Consider the following 22308-nt stretch of genomic DNA (forward strand, 5'->3'; position numbering starts at 1 on the left):
ACACGACCTCGTATTTAGAGAAAATACGGGTTTATAATAGTAAAGACTAAATACGGTCTCTGAACTTTCGTATTTGTGCCGTTTTAGTCCGTGAAAAACTATTTGTGCCGTTATAGTCCCTCAACCACCTTTGTTGGTGTTTGTCAGCCAAAAGTTGAGGGACTTTGATGACTAAGCAATAATTTAGGGACTATGAGTCAGCAAAAAAATTTAGAGATGTTGAGTCATCAAAAGTTTAGGGACTTTGAGTCAAATTTTGTTAATTTAATATTTTTTTACAATGAATCTTCTTCAGCAAGCTAAAATATTTTACTGACTTGATGAAGGATAGTGTAAGGACGAGTTGTTGCCACGTGGCCCAACGAACGGGGTAATTACAGAAACGCAGCGTTTTGATTAGTAATAGAATTAAGAAAAAAAAATACTCAGCTGAACTTTGGGAAACGTAATACATCATTACGCTGTCTGATATTGGTGGGAGAAGTGTAAAGGGTTTTGCCTTTATATCTAATAGCACACCAAGCAAATAAACATGTAGCCACTGCAAAAACAACCCACACTTCACACTTAACACATACAGACAGTCTAGGTCTTTTCATTTTCAGCATAACACACTCCGAGGTCACTTTTCTTGCATATGTGTTTGCCTCATTAACCATCTTCTTAAGCTCTTTGACTTCATTAGACAATATTTTTTTTGTCTTCAAGTAGCCCTAAGATGACATCCCTCTGCCACTCAGTCTGATCTTCTTCATCAATCCACTTAAAAAACTTGCAGCCCCTTCTGTTGGTCTCAGCATCATAATCAGGGCATGCATAAAATCTCCTGCCTGGGTTATCTCTTGTCCAAGACCTTGATCTTGACACAGGTAAACCACAATGACACCTTCTACCCCCACTGCCACTAGAACCTCTGTTGTAGGAAGACATCTTGCAAATCAAAATTCATTAAGACATTATTAGTATGTATATATAGCTAACACAATGAACAGTAATTAAAAAAGAGTTACACTTTATGTTTACAGGTACCTGGAGTTGAGTTCTTGATTCAATGGAAGCACTTTTGTGGAGCAAAAATTATTTGGATGTTCAACAGCTTTTTATTTTGTTATGAATTTCGAATATTTATAAGCCTAGATTTTGTTAACGGCTAGTTTTTTTATTCGGCAAAAAATATTGTTCAATTGTTGTGTAATGGTTGGAACATTAATGGTTGAGGTCCCCAAACTATTTGCTTTGTCAACGTCCTTAAACTTTCTTCTAAAATGATGACTCAACATCCCTAAACTTTTTTTGCTGACTCATAGTCCCTAAACTATTGCTTTGTCATCAAAGTCCTTCAACTTTTGGCTGACAAACACCAACAAAGGTGGTTGAGGGACTAAAACGGCACAAAGAGGGACTAAAAGTAAGCGTAATACGAAAGTTCAGGGACCGTATTTAGTCTTTACTCGGGTTATAATGACATTGCTGTAGTTAAGTTAAAATACGGTCCTTCAACTTTGGTATTTGTAGCATTTTAGTCCCTTAACTTTCAAATGAGACAAAATGGTCCCTCAACCTGTCAACCACCAATGACTCACTATTCAGGTACAAATTATCTAACTAGGCATAATTTAGGGACCTTGGTGCATATGAGGCAATAAATTTTATGATTTTAAATGCAAAGTTTAGAGACCTTTAGCCAATGAGTTGACATTTATTAAATTAGAAATGAAAGTTTAGGGACTTATAGGGTGACATGGCTAATGTAATTATTATAAGTCAAAGTTTAGGGACCTTAAAGGGACACATACATGATGCTCCCATACAAGAGTGATTATAAGTTTTAACCCCTAAGTGTAATTTAGTTCAATTAAACTAATTTCATTTCAACTAAACCAATTTAATTTTAATAAAAAAAATTTACTTTTAAAAAATATATAAGTGAGATAATTTAAGCATGAATGTATGGTCATCGCCATTTACTTCAATTAAACACATTTAATTAATAGTTTAAGGATATTATTATTTTTCTCCTAGAAATTAAGACAAGAAAAAAGAAGGGAAAAATAATAAAAATAAAACCCCTTAAAATTTCTCACATAAAACCCAAAAAAAAATTGAAAATCATTTAGATCACAAAACAAATAGAAAAAAAAACCTTGATATTGACACACAAAAACCCAAAAAATTGAAAACCTTTCAGAACATAAACTCATGAAATTTTTTTGTCAAATAATGAGATAAGTGGGGTGGTATTATTTTTAGGAAAATGATAAACATAACCCTTTAGGAAAAAAATTTGTGCCCCGGCGGTGCCCGGGTAGTTTATGAACTTTTAAGATAAAATTATACTACTATTATAATTCAGTTTGATTGAAAATAGAATTCTAAATTAACTCTTTTTGCTACAAAGTCAATCTATATTTATCCAACGTGGTACGATACTTGGCGAAAAATTAAAACGCTAAATGATATTGTCTTGTGGCCTAATTATAAATTTATTATTTGGTATTTTATCGAAAATATAACTCTAAACTAATAATCTTATTCTAAAATTCTATCCTAATTTGATTGAAAATAGAATTCTTACCTAATTTTTTTAATCGTGTGAAATCTATCCAAGGTGGCACGACACTTTGACGGTTTTTTTTATCATATGAAGTCTATTTAAATCTATCCAAGGTGGCGCGACACTTGGTAAAAAGTTGGAATGCCAAGTATCATATGAAGTCTATTTAAATCTTTTGTTTATATAACGGTTTTTTGCCTTGGTTTGCGTAAAGTACATTTGTCCTTTGTTGCGACTAAAATGAACCGGAGGTAGTATGTATATGTATATGTATATGTATATGTATGTATATATATATATATATATATATATATATATATATATATATATATATATATATATATATAATCACATCGATTTGCGAGTGATTCTGTCATGAATTCCCAACTTAATTCCATTTTAGGAAGTATATTTAATGCTATATATATCATTACCCTTATTTTTATTCTAGTTTCGTAAATTTATTTAGTTTTATATTACAAAGTTTGGCTTTGTCTTACTCACTCACTTTGAAAACATTATATTTTTGGTTTTATTTATTTTTATTTAAATTTATTTTGGTGTGCGAAATATATAAGGGGTTAGGATTTGAGGATTTGTGGTTAATGAGTTTAGGTGGGATATATTGTATAAAATTTGATTACAAAAAAATGGTAGTAAATAAAGGAATGATAGAAAAAAAATATAAAATATATATCATGATTATCAAATTTTACTAGAAATTTTTATTCTTGCCAACTCACTTTATAGATATTTGGTTAAATAAAAACTCACTTTATGAATCCCTAAGCTTCTGTTTATATTGTTTCAAAAAAAAAAAAAAAAAAAATTTGTTTATATATATACACTATGGTCCTGTTCACTTCACCTTAAAACATAATAATAAGTAAAAGTACTTTCATTTCAGTAAATATAATTTCAATTCAGTAAAATAAGTTCAATTCAGTAACTTTAAAGAAGATATATAGTAAAAAAAAAACTGTAAAAATAGTTTCAGTTCATGCAGCAAAAATAATTTTAGTCAGTAAAAATAATTAAAGTTCAGCAAAAGTAATTACAATTACGTTAAAATAATTTCAGTTTGGCAAAAATAAGGTGAAGTGAATTGGGCCTATGTCTTTATGATTAACATGTGAGAAAAAATATTGCTAAGATATATTATTAGCTACGTTATTTTCAAAACAAGTTAATAAATCTTTCAACCTTGTCAAATTAAAAAATAAAAAGGTAAATAAATCAAAATTGCTAAGACATAATCACAAATTATAATATAATATCATATTCACACAAAAAAGATTTTAAATTTGTAAAAAAAGAAAAGATTTTACTTTATCGAGATTTGAAATTATGAATGCATGATTACTATATGAAGAAAATATCATTAATTAAGATGTAATAATCATTTTATAAGGTTTAAATTATGACAAATTTTTGAATAAGCTCGACTTTCAGTCAATAACTTGTTGTAAGATAGGTCAAAGTCACCCTACAATGTTTAAAGTTATTCTTATATACTGTAAAAAGTCATCATTTTTTTAACATAAATTTTTATCTTAAAAAACACTCATAGTGTATTAAATTAATCATTTTAGCCTTTATAACATGTATCTATTAGAATATACATATTAAAAAATAGTCAAACTCATTACAAATTAAACAATAGCCTTAAATAGGTTAAAGTTGAATTATAAAATGTTAATTAAAGCAGCCCTTATATTGATCGTCTTTTAATAGAATTAATAAAAGTCTGTCTTATTTGTATAAGACTTATTGTTAAAGTATGTTCAAATCCAATAATAAACAAATATTACATAATTGGTATTACCATTAATGTGAATGGAAAGATAAGATCGTGATCACATTATTGAGATATTACTTGGTATTATGTTTATTGTAATCACATTATTGAGATATTACTTGGTATTATGCTTATAACATTGATTTTACTTACTATTTATAGACTTTAGCTTGATTACTATATCTGTATGTTATTAATGCATGTGTTGTAACCTTTTAATTTTAAATTTAAAAACAATAGAAGACACATTAATTTAATTGTAGACACGTAAATTTAATGAGTGTCGTACATTAATTTTTTTTTTTTGACAAAAACCGAGCGAAGTATATTAAAGGTGTTCTTTATGAGTCGTACATTAAATTATATTAATTTATTTGGGTTAAATCATATTAATGATCCATTTTAATTATTTTTGGCCCACCCAGATAAATAATCCGAATGAATCAAATACAATTCGGGTTATACAAAAAAAATCAAATGGACCAAGTTAAAAGACTTCTGAGTCATAAAACGGGTCAGGGCGTCAAGCCCAAGCCTACTAAGTCCACTCAAGGGGTTCTCATCTCCTATAAATACATATTCATCCATCAGTTCAAGGGATTCGAAAATCATTATTCCCAAGAGCTCATAAAACTCAAACAGAACTCTCTCTAAAATAAGTCAACAAGCACATCAAACTCATGCCGACTTGTCTACACTCAAACACATTTGAACGGGATTAAGCTTATAAGCCCTCGTTCGGTGTATTCAAACAAAACCCTTGAATACAAGTTAACATCACCAACGTCACCCTGCAATCAAACTCAAGTCGACGTCATCAAACGTCACCCTACAGGTGTCGCACACGTGTCATCGTCAAGCTGCGGAACAAAATCATAGGACTTAGTTTATTTTATTATAAACTGCTATACAGAGATTGTACCCAAAATCATATATTAATTTAAATTCATTTGTTATTTTATTTCCCGTTTTTAAATATATTTAGACTCGAAATTTGTGAAAACATTAATATTATATTAAAACATTAAAATAAAATTATTTAGAAAGTAAAAGAATTTTATGTGTGGAACACCAAGTCAATGTGGATTAGCTTATATATACAAAATACGGAGTACATCGTATGATAGACAAGTGTGTGGGTAGCCTCTTTGTCTAATTTATATAATTGTATTAAACATTTATAAATTGTTGATCTGGGTTATTACTGAACTTTTATTTTTTACTCATGTTGATTTTTTTCCCATTTAATCCTCTTGTTTGGTTTTTAGCTATTTATTAAATTGAATAAGTTTTTTCGATGGTACATAAGCTAATTAAGGCAACTTAAGAAAGATCATGTTGGTGCTTGTTTAGTTAATGCATTCATATTAAATTCACGACACATTTTTAAAAAAATCAAATATTTTCAAATTATTTAAGCAATTGATTCACTTTTTGCTGACTATACCACATATACTCCTAGCATCTCCCAAATAAAACTACTATACTTTTTCAATGGTTGGAGGTTTTTGAAGAAAATTGATTTTTGCCTATATCATGCCGATTGCTATTGATTTTATTATAGCTGCATGTCCATGAAACTATTTATCTACTACAAAATGAGTGTTTTTAGTAGACACACGCCATGCACATGGGCGGTCAATGTCTTAAATAGGAAGTCAATATTGAAAACCGACAGAAGATATTTTATGACAATAAGTTAAAATGTGATTTTTGACAACTTTTCCTATTTAGTATTTTGATGTTTAATAGGGCAGCTAATGCGCATTATGCGCGCACAATGGCTAGTCATGTTCCGAGAGTTTTCTGTTTAGCCTTATGTCACAACTTTAGTTGTTGGTAGCATTAACGAGACAAATTATAAAAATAAAATTTGTTAGGGGTATAAATGTTTTAACATTATTCTTAAAAGTTCAAAAAAGAAGCAAATAAGTAAAAAAAAAAAAAAACATTTAGTTGGTATAATTGTCCAAACACTTTTTATAAGAGTTATCTTAAACTTTTTAAAAGTAAAAAAATGTGGAAGTATTTGCGACACTTGTATCAACATGACTAATAATAAGGTTTAACTAATTCATTGTTTTTTTCTTGGCTCACGTGTCACTCTTAACTAACGATATAAATAACAATTAATAACAACTACAAAGAAGTATTTTGCTCACTAATGAGTGTTGATTTCTATTATAACGACCTATCTAGCAACTTAGTTGTTCCATGACACCATACCTTTCTCCATAACGGCTTCAAATACATAAGTATACAAAATCCAGAAAAGATCGGTACAACAAGCAAGATTTGAAGCAAATTCAAGTTACATTAACAACCATGATTAACGTATCTAAATCTATCATGTTTCTTATCAGCAAACGAATCCAATTTTACCAGTAAAATCACAGACAATGGCCAAACTATTACTGAAACTCTGAAAACACTCATTGGTGGAACATCGTAAATTCCAAAAGTGACAAATTACCTTATTAACTGACCAATCCAATTTTACCAGTAAATTTCAGACACCAGCCAAACTGTTACCAAAACTCTAAATACACTTGTTGAGAAGAACACCATAAATTCCGAAAGAGACAAATTAAGCACACTCATTACCATTAGTAAAAACACAACTTTGTTCAAAGCATAAAAAGGCATGCATTATTTCATTTGAGCTTAAATTGGGTCAAAAACAAGAAGAAAAATACTCTATAGCCCAAAACATCCCCCAATCCCAAACAAGCGGACTCCAAAACTCCTCAAACTATAATCCATAACATCACACCCTCAGTAATATCCGGATTATTATAAATACTATTTTCACTATGAAAATGAAATATTAGTGACGAAATATTTACATTTCTCTCTCTAAAACCCATCGTCATAAATAAATCCATCTTACGAAAAACTCGCCAAAAAAATTAAAGAAGAAATCGAGGTTCTCATAAATTTCTATTACGCACAAATTCAGGTTTGTTTTCTCTCTCCTCTTTTTTTTTTCTCTCTCTCCCATTTTCCCTAAAATTAAAATCGAAAACTAAACCCTAGTTTTTCTCTCTCCTAAAATAATTTCATCAAAAATTGTAAAAATTTAACTTTCGTCCCTTTTCGCGCTCTAACGCTTCTCTCTTTGACGATGAAATTTTGATTTTTTTTAATTTTTTTTTAAGATTCAATTCTTTTTTTTTTGGTGTTAAATTGTTATATATGGTGGTGATCCATTTTTCTGGAGGTTTTAGGGTTTCGATGCTGTTGCAGAAGTCGAGGAATTGAGAGATCTAGAGGTGTTTAACAATGGCGTTGTCAGATGACGAGCTGCTCGAGAAGCAGCTCACTGAAGCTGGTAACCAGCTTCTCTCTCCTCCTCCTTCCGTCGCTGAGTTGCTCTCTTCGCTTGACGTAAGTCTCAAATTTTATTTTATTTTTTATTTCAGTATTTCCAGATTTTAGGGTTTTTTTTCCCTGAATTTTGAATTTTGCTTGATTTTCATATTTAATTCAAGTGTTGATTGGATGTATCTGTTGAATTTATTTTCTTAAACAGTTGCATGTATATAAGTTTAACCTTTTTATTTTGAGAATCAAATTAAATAAATTTTCAATTATTTTGTGACATTGATGCCTTTTCCAATTTCCCCCCTCTTTTGATTATTTGCTAGATTTAATTAATTATGGCTCTCTGATATCATGGTGGCTAGAGTTGATTGTGGGTCCGTTTTAGGAAGGATATCAAGGAAATAAGCCCAGGTCGAATTTCTGGGGTTGGGCTTGATTTTAATACGATTTTTGTACAGGCTGTTGACAAACACGCCAATCCTCTAATAAGGAAAGGCAATCTTTTGTTTCCCTCATAATTGAATATATCTATCTCCATTTTAAAGACAATGAATTTGGCGTGTTATATTGAAACATTGCTACATTTTGTTTTACGGGCAGTAAAAACTATACTTGGTATTTTTCATAAAAAAAGATGCTTGTTAGTAAATTTTTTTTTTATTTTTTTTTTTTGGGGGGGGGGGGTGGTTTGCAGGATATCAAAGCAAAGGGTAATGAAGTCATGGAACCGTTCTGTAACAGATTTTGGGATTTTGGGTTTTGAACCCTGTTACGTAACACTGTGACTGGAATAACATCTTTCCTTATGTGCTGTTAAATAATTGATCCTGTTGTGTTGTTAAATAATTGATCCCGCTATGTGAGAACGTTTTTTTCACTACATCCGTTGTTTTATCTCAATTAACCTAAAAGATTTTGTAGTTAATTAAATACATTATAAAACATGATATTTTACTGTGCTTAGGATATCAAAGCAAAGGGTGATGAAGCCATGGAAATATAACTCTGCCATTCCATCGCGGAATAGCTGTTCTACAACAGATTTTGGGTTTTAAGCCCTGTTAAGTAACATGTGACTGAAATTATGTCTTCCCTTCTGTATTTTTAAAAATTTGATCCAACGTATTTTCACTACATCTGTTGTTTTATCCGAATTAACCTAAAAGATTTTGCAATTAATTAAATAGTTTATAAAACATGATATTTTACTGTGCTTGTGACCGCTTCTGTAAAGTTATGCAAGAATTAAGTAGGAAATTTACTAATGTATATAAATATATATGTAGTTAATTATGTATATGTTAAGAAAAACTTTCTTTTGCATTCTTTTAAAGAGATTTTGCTGTAAGCCTGTAATATAAATATGTATACTTAAGAGTTAAGACTATATGTTGAAGTTCTAACAATTTTAAAGTTATTAAGAAATGTGAGAATGTAATAAAGTATTATGTATATACACAATTTGTATCCTTTACTTGTGTCCAATTCCAATAGAGTCCGCATGTCCCCAATTTTTAGAATTGCTATATCTGATACAAAGATCCATACTTGTATTCGACTCTACTACTTGAGTCCAAGGTAACTTAATTATAGTTACGTGAATAGTCCTTCATTGATATTTTTTCCTGTCTTGGTGCTTGGTGTACTGGTATAAATTTGTGTGTATGGTTGGGGGGGGGGGGAATCTTTTGTAGCTTTATAGTATGTGGGATGCACTTTATTTTGTTATTTGCTAGATTTTTTGAGTATAAATTGAAACTTAAGCTATGATAGCAATACCTCTCTGGGTAATTTCACAATATAGGGTTATCAGGTTATATTTATCCTCATTTCTCTTGCTTGTAGCGGGTTGAAAATTTACTCACCAGAGTGGAGCAGTCACCATCTGAGTCAATGAAGAAAGCACTTTCTCCGTCGATGAAAGCATTGATTGCCAATGAGCTATTGAGACATAAAGACATTGACGTGAATGTTGCTGTTGCTTCATGTATTAGTGAGATAACAAGGATCACAGCTCCTGATGCACCTTATGAGGATGACCAAATGAAGGTTAGTGTGATCAATTACTCTATTATGAGGATTCCTATATATATATATATATATATATATATTCAGTCCCTATGCTGATGTACACTATTCTTTACAGGAGGTGTTTCAATTAATTGTATCATCGTTTGAGAAGTTGGATGACCAATCTAGCCCATCGTATGGCAAGAGGACATCCATCCTGGAAACAGTTGCAAAAGTCAGATCATGTGTAGTAATGCTGGATCTGGAATGTGATGCCTTAATTGCAGAAATGTTCCATCATTTCTTTAGAACTATTAGGTAACAGAAAGCTAATTAATATTAATTTTAGATGAATTGATGCTAAGAAACCTACTTTGTGATGGATTCTTAGTTAGGCTGTCGCTTTTCATTAGATTCTATTGCCTTGTTTGCCTGGTTTGTTTACAGGACCTTTGGTTTTGACATTCGTGTATCTCTCTTTCCTGATTATCTTTTAGCCTTGCAATGCTTGGATCTTTGCAATATCTGTCTAAAATGAAGTTGGATTACTTTTCTATCCTTACTAGCCTCCATGAAGTGAATCAGTAAAACACAATACAGAAGAGGTTTTTTCGTATGTTCTCTTCAGTCCTCACCGTAGTATTGCGTGTTTGCTAAGGAGGAAAGTCTTGGTTATGAACTGTTAAGTTTTATTGTTTTTTTGCCATAATTGTGAGATAGTTCTGATGAATGGAATGGAGTGTTCATTATTGTGGTCCATATGTTGTGAAATATCTTTGAACTCATTATTTCTGTTCCACTCTCTCTCATCTAGATATTACCTGTTGGCTGTTGCCTTTTCTTTTAAATTCTTTGTGGATTGCGTGCCTTTCTTTGGCTATTGCTCTTTCATTTTTCTTTATGCTCCCACCAAAGGTTGTTGTATATTTTAGGAATATCAGTTTCTACAGTGCATCTTTCCAGAATTTTGTTAATGGACTCTGCTTCATATTTTTAGCTGAACAATCTTGAGAAAATTTGGCTCGTATATAGATATATTGGACCATCTGCTCATCTCTCTTTTGGGACATTCTGTTTTGATAAAATTTGATTGATCTTACATAATAGAGGTTTATCTTTGGGCACTTGCAGGAGTGAGCATCCTGAAAATGTGTTTTCGTCAATGGAGACAATCATGACCCTTGTATTGGAAGAAAGTGAGGATATATCCATAGATCTTTGTTCATCTATCCTAGACGTTTTGAAAACAGAGAACAAGGTCGGTTGCCTTTGAACTTTGCGCAAGTTATGATTCTGATCACCCCGAATGAGTTTTGTGATCCTGTTGGGGTTTTTTTTATTCCATTTTATTTTATTTATTTTACTGTTCAGGAAGTTCTGCCTGTTGCTTGCCAGCTTGGGGAGAAAGTGGCTGATAAGTGTGCTAGCAAGCTTAAACCTTATCTATTACCAGCTATGAAGTCTCGTGGTACCACCCTAGATGATTATAGTAAGGTTGTGGCAAAGGTTTTCCAAGCAAGAACTGAGGCTGTTGAGCCTAGTGAGGCAGATGCTGCAAAGAAAAATGTGGTATTATATTCTTTCTTGAATGGTGAATGATATCTTTTCCTGTATTTCTGCAAAGCTAAAATTGTTACCTGGCGATGAACTCTTATGCTTCTAGTGTGCACTCATATGTATTGAAGAACTGAGCTAGAATTTGGATGATATCACATGGGAAAAAATGTTAATTTTTTTTTTTAATCAAAATTTTGTTTAATTCCTTTCTCTATAAAAAATTTAGGTTGAAAGGGGCTGAGACCATCAAGTTCATTTAGTATTGTCATGTTAACAGACGTTGAAAGGCAAGATTTTCACTAATTTGTCTTTTATTAATCATGATAGTTGAGTACCTAAGTGTCTTGACTTTGATGTCAGTCTTTCCTTTGTCTATGTTTTAAAAACAATTTTACTGGTATCTGCAGCATTTAGGCATCAAGCAGCTTGGAATTCTTGGTAGAATCTAATTGATGCTTTGAATATCTATAATCCCCTGTATTTTTATATTGGTGTATATAATTTTCTGTAATCAGGCTGATGAGGATGACCTGACCAATACACCTTCAGAAAAGGCAGTTGAAGTATGTGTACTCCTCTACTCCTTGTGCCATCTGAAAGATCTTGAATCTTCATTTCTCTGGAGTTATGTCTTAAAGTTGGCTGTTTATTCTATTCTCAGGTTGCTTTGGAAACTCTGGATGATGCGCCTCCTTCAGAAGAAATTGGTCCTGGTACTGTTGGGTCTCCAAAGGCTGTGGTGAGCAATGGTACAATACAGAAAGAGGTTGAAGATACTTCTGCTGGAAATGATGATTCCAAGGAGGTGAATAACATGGCTCGTGATGTAGATGCAGAACAAAGCAAGGTTAAGGTAGACTATTCAAATGCTGAAGAACCCACAAAGTCACGAACTAAGCCAGTAAAAGTTAACAAGCGTAAAGGGAAGAAGGGGAACTCTTTGAAGAGCTCTTCAGAGCCAGCTGTTATGGATGAAAAGGAGGGAGTAGAGACGCCTGTGCCTCAACAAGAAGATGAAAAGGGTGAAGACAATGCGCAGAGCTCGGCTATTGGAGCTGATTCTGCGAAGCTAGCTGAAAATGAAAAGGAGCCAGACCACCCAGTCCCCTCACCAAAAGCATCAGACGAGCTTGTTGATGCCCCTTCTTCCTCTCCAACTGGAAGCGTTGCTGATGAAAATCCGAAAAAGGATGAACCAGGGAAGAAGAAAGATGAAATGGTGCAAAGTGAGCCAGCTGGTGATGTTGAAATGAAGGAGGAGGAAAGTGATGTTAAGAAATCATCTGAAGGAGTTAGTGCTTCAGAGTCCAAATTGCCGAAGCAGATAGGGAAAAAGGTGCCTTCAGTAACTGATAAGGAAGACAGTGAACTGAGTTCTGATGATCCAAAGGAAGATGGGAAAACAAGTAATGTGGAAGCCAAACCAGCAAAACAGCTGGTCAAGAAGGACGAAGTTGTTGGTAATCTGCGTGATAATAAGAAAAAGAGAGGTCAAGGAAAAGCAACTCCTGTGAAGGAGCTTACAAAAACTCCGTCCAAGGATGAGAAGGTACTTGTTGGGATCCATTGTGTTTATCCTGTGATGAATTCTTATTAATTAGTTAAGTTATGCCATTGCACAAGCTTTATTTGACTCAAAAATATTTAATGATTTATTCAGAAGCCTGTTGGTTCAGCCAAGTCTACTGCAAAAACCACTAAAGATGAGAGTGATGTAGAGAAAGCATCTGAGTCAAATTCCAAGAGGAAGCGTACCAGCAAAAAGAAAGTATCTGCTGAAAAGAAAGTATCCAGTGAAAAGAAAGTACCCTTTGAAAAGAAGGTTTGTGTGTCTATTCAGTTATTCAGGCCTTGATCATTAGATAATGCTTGCATTGAGTCTGCCGATAATGCTTAATATCTTTTATCATGGATTGCTGAGCTGAATTCCATAGTTTTTGGTGCTGAAATCGTCTAAAAAGCTACTTTATATTGGTATAAGGAATTGAATTCCGACCAATGTTTTAATTTGACCTACAGGTGCTGTGAAATTGCATTATTGGTATTTATAATGCATTATCATTATCTTAGAAAGTGTACCAGTGTTTGAGAACACTATACATTTGAAACAATATGACTGTCTTAACACCTTTTTGTGTTATTGTCAGGATTTATATTTTTGATCCAAATCTATTTCTCGTATGTCCCCCCTTTTTTTGAATTCGATAAAGCATGTCAAAAATTTTGGACGAGGCAGTTTTGACCATGATGTGCGTTTTAGATTGCTGCTTTCAAGTTGGTAGGATGGGACGGTTTATTCCATATATTATTTGGAGTTCTGCTTTTGTAGTTGGGGTACTGTATAAGCTAACGTTGTTTGATAAGCATACTCAATAATGTTGGACTGTTGTCAACGATTTGTATATCTGTTGAAATGTTGATTAGTTCATATGAATTGTTATCATCTCTCTACAATCTTGGATTTCTTTTAAGGCAAACTTTTCTCAGAAAATTGTTTGGTGATGAGGGTTTATTACTCATGTAGAGGTTTTTATTTTGGATTTGAATTCTCATCAGATCATTTTGATGTAAATTTCAGGCTGCAAAATATGGTAAGGAATTGGTTGGTTTGAAGGTCCAGGTTTGGTGGCCGGATGACAAGAAGTAAGATGTTTGCTTATTTTCTACTGAGTAACTTCGCATTTTGTCAAATTTGTCAATTTTGTGGAACTTTGCATATCAAATTTGCATCATCTGTTCTAGATGTGAGAGAATTTGAATGTTAGTTATCATTGTATTGCTGTAAGCTATTTGTATTATCACTTTTGTACTCTGAGTATCTGAATTCTTACCTTATCTCATCTCTGATGTTACTGTCTTTATGTTCAAACATGTGCTTTGCACTTTTATCTTGACACAATGCATCTATGGTTGCATAGTTGTAGCAGTACTTATGTTTTGTTTTTTCCCAGTCAAGCTTTGGCAATGCAGTATCTTTATAGCTGGCATTGGCTCATGCATGACTGAGTCGCTGCCTTACCATGAAATGATTCCTAAATATATCTATTAGTACATACTGTAATTTCCTTTCGTTTGGGGGAGTGTTTTTTGCAGGTATTATAAAGGGGTTATCGAGCACTTTGAGCCCGCTTCCGGAAAGCATAAGGTGATGGGAAGTCTAATCCCCAGTGTTGATTCTGTATTTTAGGCTTTCGCTTTTTTTACTAAGTAGTTTGCTTCATATTTATGTAGGTATTATATAGTGATGGTGATGTTGAAGTTTTAAAGCTTGAGAAGGAAAAGTGGAAGTTGATTAATGATGACTCCAAGCCTGATCAGGTTTGGTCTTTGAATTTTCTTGGTTTATAGGTTTTAATAAATAGATGTTTTTACAGTTGCTAATTTGTACTGGTTCATTTTGATCACAGGGGGATTCAAGCGATGGTGAAAGCCCTGATGAAGCTGCTGAAACGTATGTCTTCTTGCTGAACATTGGGCTTTGTTAGTGCAAGAGAGCCTTGCCTTTATGCACATTAAGTTGACTCATTCATCATACTCACTAGTTTTTAAAAAATTGTATTTTGATTTAATCTTGTGATAACTTATTGCTTTAATCCAAAGTTTATCATCGTTTTTTAAATTATCACTGGATAAATGTGGTGTTAAACTGGCTTTTTTTATAGGAGAGTTCTATGAATTTATTCTGTCAACTTTATGGTTCTCTCATCACTCATAATTTGCTGGTTTGTAGGCCAAAAGCTAAAAAATCTAAGACAAGTCCTGCCCCAGCTGCTAAACGAGGAAAGACTGAATCTTCAGCTAAAAAGTACAGTGTGCATTTTACTTATTGTTGATGTATTCCCCTTTTTTTGTACTTTGTTTTATTTAAACTCAGCGTAAGATATTTTGTTTGTATCTTCCAGGTCTGGAGCTTCAACCAGCAAATCCAAAACTACAACCAAGCCCCGGACTAAGCTCAAGGATGATAGTAAGGCAGATGGCAAAGCGAACGATGAAACTTTGAAGAGTATTGCTAAATCTGAGGAGGATAAAGGTGGTAAAAACAAAGATTCAAAATCTGGCAGCAAGGACAAGACCCCTAAAGCAGTTGGGAAGTCCAAAGCTAATGATGTGGATGCATCTAAAGGAAGTACTAAGCCACAGCAAGAAACTCCTAAGGGTGCCACAAAGTCCAAGGGTAAATCGCCAAAGAGTGGTAGCAAATCCAATAACAGCAGCAGTAAAGTAAAAGCAGCTCCTCAAGCAGAGTATGAGGAGGAGGATATGGAGTCTTCACCGGAAACACCAAAAGTGCCTGAAACTTTGAAGGGGAAGTCTCAGAATACATCAAAATCGAAGAGTGCAAAGAAGAGAAAAAGAGGCGCAAAAGGCTAAGTCCAAACTTGTCATATGTCATTCTCATGTCGACAGTTCAACTGTTAGATTTCTTTTGTGCTCTGATCACTGCTGTTCATAGTTAGCCACACACAACATTTGTGTTAGGTAATTCGTGGCTACTCTCTGGTATTACAATAGTTTCATAGTTGCATTTTAGGATAAGGGTTCCTGTGTAGAATTTGATTTTGGTTGTTGAGGGAAGAGTAGTAGACTTTGGGAGATTAGTTTTTTTAGATATTAATATAGATGTAGATTCTTGCTATGTTAAACTGCATCCTATTTATCCAACTTACATATTTGCATGACATGTGGTTTTAACGTCTTGCTTATATTTTGTAGATTTTTATTTGTATGCGTAGTGGTTCTGTTCTTTGACTTAGACGAGTAGTGTCTTTTTGTAGTGATGACTGATGGTAGAGGGACAGGTATGTGGTATCTGGCTCCTGCTCTGTTGGGCAATGGTACCAATGGAATTGGTTTTGGTGTTAGTGTTATTGTTATTGTGAGTTGATTTCTTCCAGTAACCCGATTTGGACCCAATCAACTGCCTTTGAACTGATAAATCTTGTGACTACTTTTATTTTGTTCAAGTTATGTTAACTTGTTAAGCCTTTGAACTGATAAATCTTGTGACAATTTTTATAATGTTCAAATTATGTTAAGTGTAGTAAGAAATTCCTAAACTACAATTTCTATCTGCTTATACCGTTGGTGGGGTGGGACTTTGAGGTCATGAGTTCGAGCCCCGCTAACTATTAAATGCTTGGGAGTGGGGGGATTCCTTACCCCCTCTCCACTCTAAAGCGGTGACTCTTTGGGACTTTGAGGTCATGAGTTCGAGCCCTGCTAACTGTGACTCTTTGGGACTTTGAGGTCATGAGTTCGAGCGCCACTAACTATTAAATGCTTGGGAGTAGGGGTATTCTCTTACCCCCCTCTCTACTCTAAGGCACTGTTCTTTAGAGCTGCTCTGCTCTGCACTGCTGAAATCTAATCTGATCTGTCGTGCTCTGCACTGCCTTGTCCAGAAGCTCAAAAGAACAGGGCCTAAAGTGGTGACTTGTCTGCTTTTGATCTTGATTCCTGGCCATTTTAGGTTACGTTTCCTAAAGCTACTACAAGAAAAGAGCAAAATAATTACTACTTTCTCTGTTCTTTTTTACTTGACCTGTTTCTTTTATCACGCTTGTCAATGCAAAACTTTAACGATCAATAACTTAAATTCTCCATAAGTAAAAAATATAAAAGTTATATATTATGATAGTACTTATTGAGACGAATCCTAAAAGATCATACATGAATATATTTTTCCTTACATATTATTCACAAAAGACGGTCAAAAGAGGGGTGATGAATAGTGTAAAAGTCAAAACGAGTCAAGTAATAAAGAACGGAGGAAGTACATATTAGAAGCTATGAATCCTGCAAATAAGTTAGTGTTGCATAATAATTAAAATAATTAAATGCTTTCGTATCTCACAAAGCGTAATGTACTTGTTTATAGTGTAAAATTGGACAGTGTGGCAGTATGCATTGGGATTTAGGGTCTGTTCACATTTACTTAATTTCAGTTCAGTTCAGCTTCAATTAGTTCATTTTAGTTCAGTTCAACTCTTAATTTTCCTCCATCATAAAATATTCATTTCAGTTCAGTTCAATTCAGTTTAGCTCCAATCAATTCAGTTCAGCTCAATTCAATAAATGTGAACAAACCTTTATCTTAATTTTGATCAAATTTGAATTTATATTTTATGATCGGGTCTAATTAAATTTAATTGTTTAAATTTAAAGTTTAACCTCAGATGTATGGCAATTAAATACATTTATTAGATTTGTACTAATGTGTATTATCCAAATTTGTGGTTTTTGTTTTAAGGTTGCCCTTGGTCCGAAATATTTAATTGGGTTTGATCTAACTCATCTTATTTAATACTAATAGATTGCACAAGTTAAGGTTGAAATTTGGATACTAATAGATTGCACAAGTCATTAATACGAAGTAGTAGTAGGTTGCACAAGTCATTTTCGAGTTTTAATTTTCAACCTTGACATAACCCATTTTGTTTTCAAGTCGGATTCTTGTCAGCCCATTTAATAAATCGGGTTGGAAAACTCAACCCAAACCTATTATTTCTAAGTCGGGTTATTTCTTGTCAAATGGTGTGTGAAAATGGTATTTGAGAAATTAAAGGGTAAAAGGAAAATCGATACTAATAGAGTTATTTCTAATTCCAAACCGGTATAATTTCATTACGCTCATTTTTAACTCGAAAGGGTCAGGGTTTTTAAAGGATCTATAATTGAATGACTTTGTAAGAACTGTCTTATTTATATATTAAACGGACCCATTTATAACTCGAAAGGGTCAGGGTTTGAATGGGTCTCCAAGACTCCAACCCATTGAATTGCACTAACTGTTTTACCCATTGAATTCTGAATTGCACTAATTAAAAAAAAAAAAAAAAAAAAAAAAACACGAAAGAACGTAGCCCTATTTTCTCAGTTCTCCATTGAAGCGCACTTGACGTTCTCCATTGAAGCGAGGCGCCTTCTAATACTTGTATCATCCATTGAAACAGTGGTAAGTTGTTGTTTTCTTTTGTAAGCATCATATAAATTTTACAATTAGGGTTTATCTTTGATCTAATTTAATTTGATTGTGAGTGTATGAAGTTTAGGGTTCGATTATTGGCTTTAATTACTAAGTTATGAAAGATCATAACCAGCGATTATGTTCTTAGAAAAGAAAATTATGAGCCTAATTGATAATTGAATAAAAAATCCCTAAAGTTATGAGCCTTATTTGATAATTTAATAAAAAATCCCTAAAGTTATGAGCGTTATTTGATAATTGAATCAAAAATTCCTTAAGTTATGAGCCTTGTTTGATAATTGAATAAAAAATCCCTAGAGTTATTAGCCTTATTTGATAATTGAATAGAAAAATCCCTAAAGTTATGAGCCTTATTTGAAAATTGAATGAAATTTTGTTGCAGAACCTTTTAATATTAGGATTGAACTGTGAAATCAGACCTTTTAATGTTAGGATTGAACCTTAATCATATTGCGTTGATTGATTATAATCAGGTGAAAGGTGTTGTTTGTTTGTTTATCGATTGAGAGTAGACGACGTATATTTGATACAATGAAGAGGCCTTTGGAGGAAGTTGCCAGTGTGGTTGCCTCAGCTGCTGTGGCGAATACCAGCTCTAGTAATGCGAAGCCGGTTTTCTTGACTAAAGACCAGAGAGAGCAGTTAGCTTTACAAAAACGCCAAGAAGAAGTTGCTGAACAGAGACGTCGTGCTGAGGAGTTGCTTCAGAGTCGATCTGTTGATAACAGACCCTCTGATTCTTCTCACCACCGCTCTTCCCGCGACCATGACCGTGATCGTGACCGCGATCATGACCGTTACCGTGACCGTGTGAGAGAAAGAGAAAGGGACCGTGATCGGGAGAGAGATCGTGAAATTGAAAGAAGGAATCGTGACAAGGAACGCGAAGAGGAGAGCAAAACTAGGGATCGTGCTAGGCTGGAGAAGTTGACGGAAAGGGAGAGGGAAAAGGAACTGGAGCTTATCAAAGAGCAGTATCTAGGTTCCAAGAAACCTAAGAAGCGTGTGATCAAGCCTAGTGAGAAATTTCGCTTTTCCTTTGATTGGGAGAACACTGAGGACACCTCTCGCGACATGAATGCTCTCTATCAAAACCCTCATGAGGCTCAGCTGCTGTTTGGTAGAGGGTTCCGAGCGGGAATAGATCGTAGGGAGCAGAAGAAGCTAGCTGTTAAAAATGAAGTTGAGTTGCGTGAGGAAATTCGCAAAAAGGATGGCACTGAAGAGGCACCTGAGGAGGCTGCTGCTCAACGTCGCCGGGAGCAAGCTGCTGAAGTGTATGAGGATCATGATATGAGGGTAGACCGCCACTGGTCTGACAAGAGGCTTGAAGAAATGACTGAAAGGGACTGGAGAATTTTCAGGGAGGACTTCAATATATCTTACAAGGGGTCTAAGATTCCTAAACCAATGAGGAATTGGGTAGAGAGTAAACTGACTTCAGAGCTGTTGAAAGCTGTGGACCGAGCTGGCTATAAGACTCCATCCCCTATCCAGATGGCAGCTATTCCTTTAGGACTTCAACAGCGAGATGTCATTGGTGTTGCGGAGACTGGTTCGGGTAAGACTGCTGCTTTTGTTCTCCCTATGTTGGCTTATATAACTAGGCTGCCACCAATTACTGAAGAGAATGAAGCTGAGGGTCCTTATGCTGTTGTTATGGCCCCTACTCGTGAATTAGCTCAACAGATTGAAGAGGAGACTGTTAAGTTTGCCCACTATCTGGGGATTAAGGTTGTCTCCATTGTTGGTGGACAATCCATTGAGGAGCAGGGATTCAAAATTAGACAAGGGTGTGAAATTGTTATTGCAACCCCTGGACGTCTCTTGGATTGTCTGGAAAGGCGTTATGTTGTTCTGAACCAGTGCAATTATGTTGTTCTTGATGAAGCTGATCGAATGATAGATATGGGTTTTGAGCCTCAGGTTGTTGGTGTGTTGGATGCAATGCCTTCAAGTAATATGAAGCCTGAGAATGAAGAAGAGGAGCTTGATGCAAAAAAGATTTACCGGACAACCTATATGTTTAGTGCCACTATGCCACCTGCTGTAGAGCGGCTTGCCAGGAAGTACTTGAGGAATCCTGTGGTGGTGACTATTGGTACGGCTGGAAAAACTACTGACCTCATCACACAACATGTGATCATGACAAAGGAATCAGAAAAAACTTACAAGCTGCAAAAACACCTTGATGAGTTGGGTGATAAGACAGCTATAGTGTTTGTTAACACCAAGAAGACTGCTGATGTGCTTTCCAAAAATTTGGACAAATCAGGTTATCGAGTCACAACATTGCATGGTGGAAAATCACAGGAACAAAGAGAAATCAGTCTGGAAGGTTTCAGGACCAAGAGGTACAATGTAATGGTTGCCACAGATGTTGCTGGACGTGGTATTGATATACCTGATGTTGCTCATGTAATCAACTATGATATGCCGGGGAATATTGAGATGTACACCCATCGTATTGGCCGAACTGGGAGAGCAGGAAAAACTGGTGTGGCGACCACCTTTTTGACTTTGCATGATACTGATGTCTTCTATGATTTGAAGCAGATGCTCATTCAGAGTAATAGTCCTGTTCCGCCTGAACTTGCAAGACATGAATCTGCAAAATTCAAACCTGGATCAGTTCCTGATAGACCTCCAAGACGCAATGAGACTGTTTTTGTGCATTGATAATTCTGCCTCTTCAGGACATTGTTTTGAATTTTGATAAAGTTTCTCTGGAATGTACTTAAATGTCTATGGAATTCTGCATTGGAATTTCATGTGAGTAATTACAACTCTTCAAATTTGTCTGGTTTCTATTTCTAATCTATCAGTTTATTAACAATCATCCACCTCCTCCCCTGGTAACAGTATGTTATGTAGTTGAGTAACTTGACTATCTTAGGTTAATTTTATCAAATCTGGTGTTATGGATGTACCCTTAAATTTTTTTTTACCCCCTTCTGTTTGAAGCAACTTAATGTGAAATTGTGTTTCTCGATATTGCATTTGCAATTGGTCTTTATGTAGTCCTTTTACCCTTTGGAAGTGTGAACCTGCTGAGTCTCCTTTTGCGGATGTGAAGGAAGTTGGGTCTGTAAATCTATGTTGGCAGCTTCTCGGGTAATATGCGGTACTGAATTAGGTAATTTGTACTTGTTTTCTTATCCTTTCTTGCTTAGGATTACTTTTATTATGATTTTGGACAAGATAAAGGAAGCTTAGAGGTTTAGACTACTGTTTAACTTATATGGAGGGAGGGTAAATGTTATAACTTTTATGTCAAACTTAACTGTGAACCAATGGAAACCATTCAAATGAGAGAGGTTTTGTGCTACTATTATACTTGAATACAGGTTTTATTTATTTATTTATTTAATTTTTTTTTTTGTAATTTTTTTTAATCAAAAGCCCCACTCAAAGACTCCCAAAATGAGGGGTAGTAATCTCTCCATCCTTCCCTCCTCGCGCCATCACTGCCTCATCCCATTCACCACCACCTGATTGTCTTTATTTTGTCTCCTACACCTCTCATTCATTATTCATTTCCCCCCAAACCAAGCATGTCCTTAGGGGTGGTTTTTGCTAAAATATTACATGATTGCTTCAGGTCACTGGTAGACCACCCTGGACCCTGACATCTGGTACTGTTCTTGTACAGTACTTGAGTGCACACAGCTTCCTTAACTGCTGAGAGTGTATTGTAACCTTTAGTTGTGGCAGTACCTTCTGGCTTTTGATTGATCTGTGTCTAGCTCTATCAACTCACATTTTCTGTTTCAGCACTGCTTGCCGTAATCATTTTTGTTCTCTGCTCTTTGCTCGGTTGTTTTGGAATGAAATAGATTATGGCTCATGGCTTGCGACTACTTTAGTCTACTGTTTCAACATCTTCTGTTTTGGTTTTAGCAGGCACAAGAGGCTGGAGCAGACACAAAACACACATCTTATAATTAAGCAGGCAAGGACATTATGTTGTTTTGAATTTGATTAATATTCTTTTTCTAAGTATAAATCACTTTTTGCTATTACTCATTGCACTTGCACTTGTACTAGAGTCTGCAGCCACCTGTGGGATGGTAT

General features: G+C 34.4%; 2 protein-coding genes across 5 annotated transcripts; both read left to right on the forward strand.

The window, feature by feature from the left end:
• Nucleotides 1-7168: 7168 nt before the first annotated feature.
• LOC110733665 (ABC transporter F family member 4-like) lies at nt 7169-15938 on the forward strand. 3 transcript variants are annotated; one of them, XM_021913745.1, is made up of 15 exons: nt 7169-7311; nt 7599-7739; nt 9522-9725; nt 9823-10004; nt 10818-10944; nt 11058-11255; nt 11759-11806; nt 11905-12792; nt 12904-13065; nt 13822-13886; nt 14337-14388; nt 14475-14561; nt 14651-14694; nt 14974-15048; nt 15146-15938. In XM_021913745.1, the coding sequence occupies exons 2-15, from the start codon at nt 7635-7637 to the stop codon at nt 15615-15617; spliced, it is 2709 nt and encodes a 902-aa protein (XP_021769437.1). In that variant the 5' UTR covers nt 7169-7311; nt 7599-7634; the 3' UTR covers nt 15618-15938. The 3 variants fall into 3 exon arrangements, with proteins under 3 accessions (XP_021769437.1, XP_021769436.1, XP_021769435.1); XM_021913744.1 differs by having other exon boundaries at nt 7181-7311; nt 7580-7739; XM_021913743.1 differs by lacking the exon at nt 7169-7311 and having other exon boundaries at nt 7347-7739.
• A 2049-nt stretch (nt 15939-17987) lies between these two features.
• LOC110733666 (DEAD-box ATP-dependent RNA helicase 21-like) lies at nt 17988-21825 on the forward strand. Of its 2 annotated transcripts, XR_002513659.1 has the most exons (3): nt 17988-18201; nt 18708-21006; nt 21256-21825. XR_002513659.1 is itself a non-coding variant. In XM_021913746.1 (2 exons), exon 2 carries the CDS (start codon nt 18766-18768, stop codon nt 20911-20913), a length of 2148 nt encoding a protein of 715 aa, XP_021769438.1. In that variant the 5' UTR covers nt 17988-18201; nt 18708-18765; the 3' UTR covers nt 20914-21073. The 2 variants fall into 2 exon arrangements, 1 of the variants encoding a protein (XP_021769438.1); XM_021913746.1 differs by lacking the exon at nt 21256-21825 and having other exon boundaries at nt 18708-21073.
• Nucleotides 21826-22308: the final 483 nt, after the last annotated feature.

The sequence above is a fragment of the Chenopodium quinoa genome, unplaced genomic scaffold (assembly GCF_001683475.1).
Source record: "Chenopodium quinoa cultivar QQ74 unplaced genomic scaffold, ASM168347v1, whole genome shotgun sequence".
NCBI classification, from domain to species: domain Eukaryota; kingdom Viridiplantae; phylum Streptophyta; class Magnoliopsida; order Caryophyllales; family Amaranthaceae; genus Chenopodium; species Chenopodium quinoa.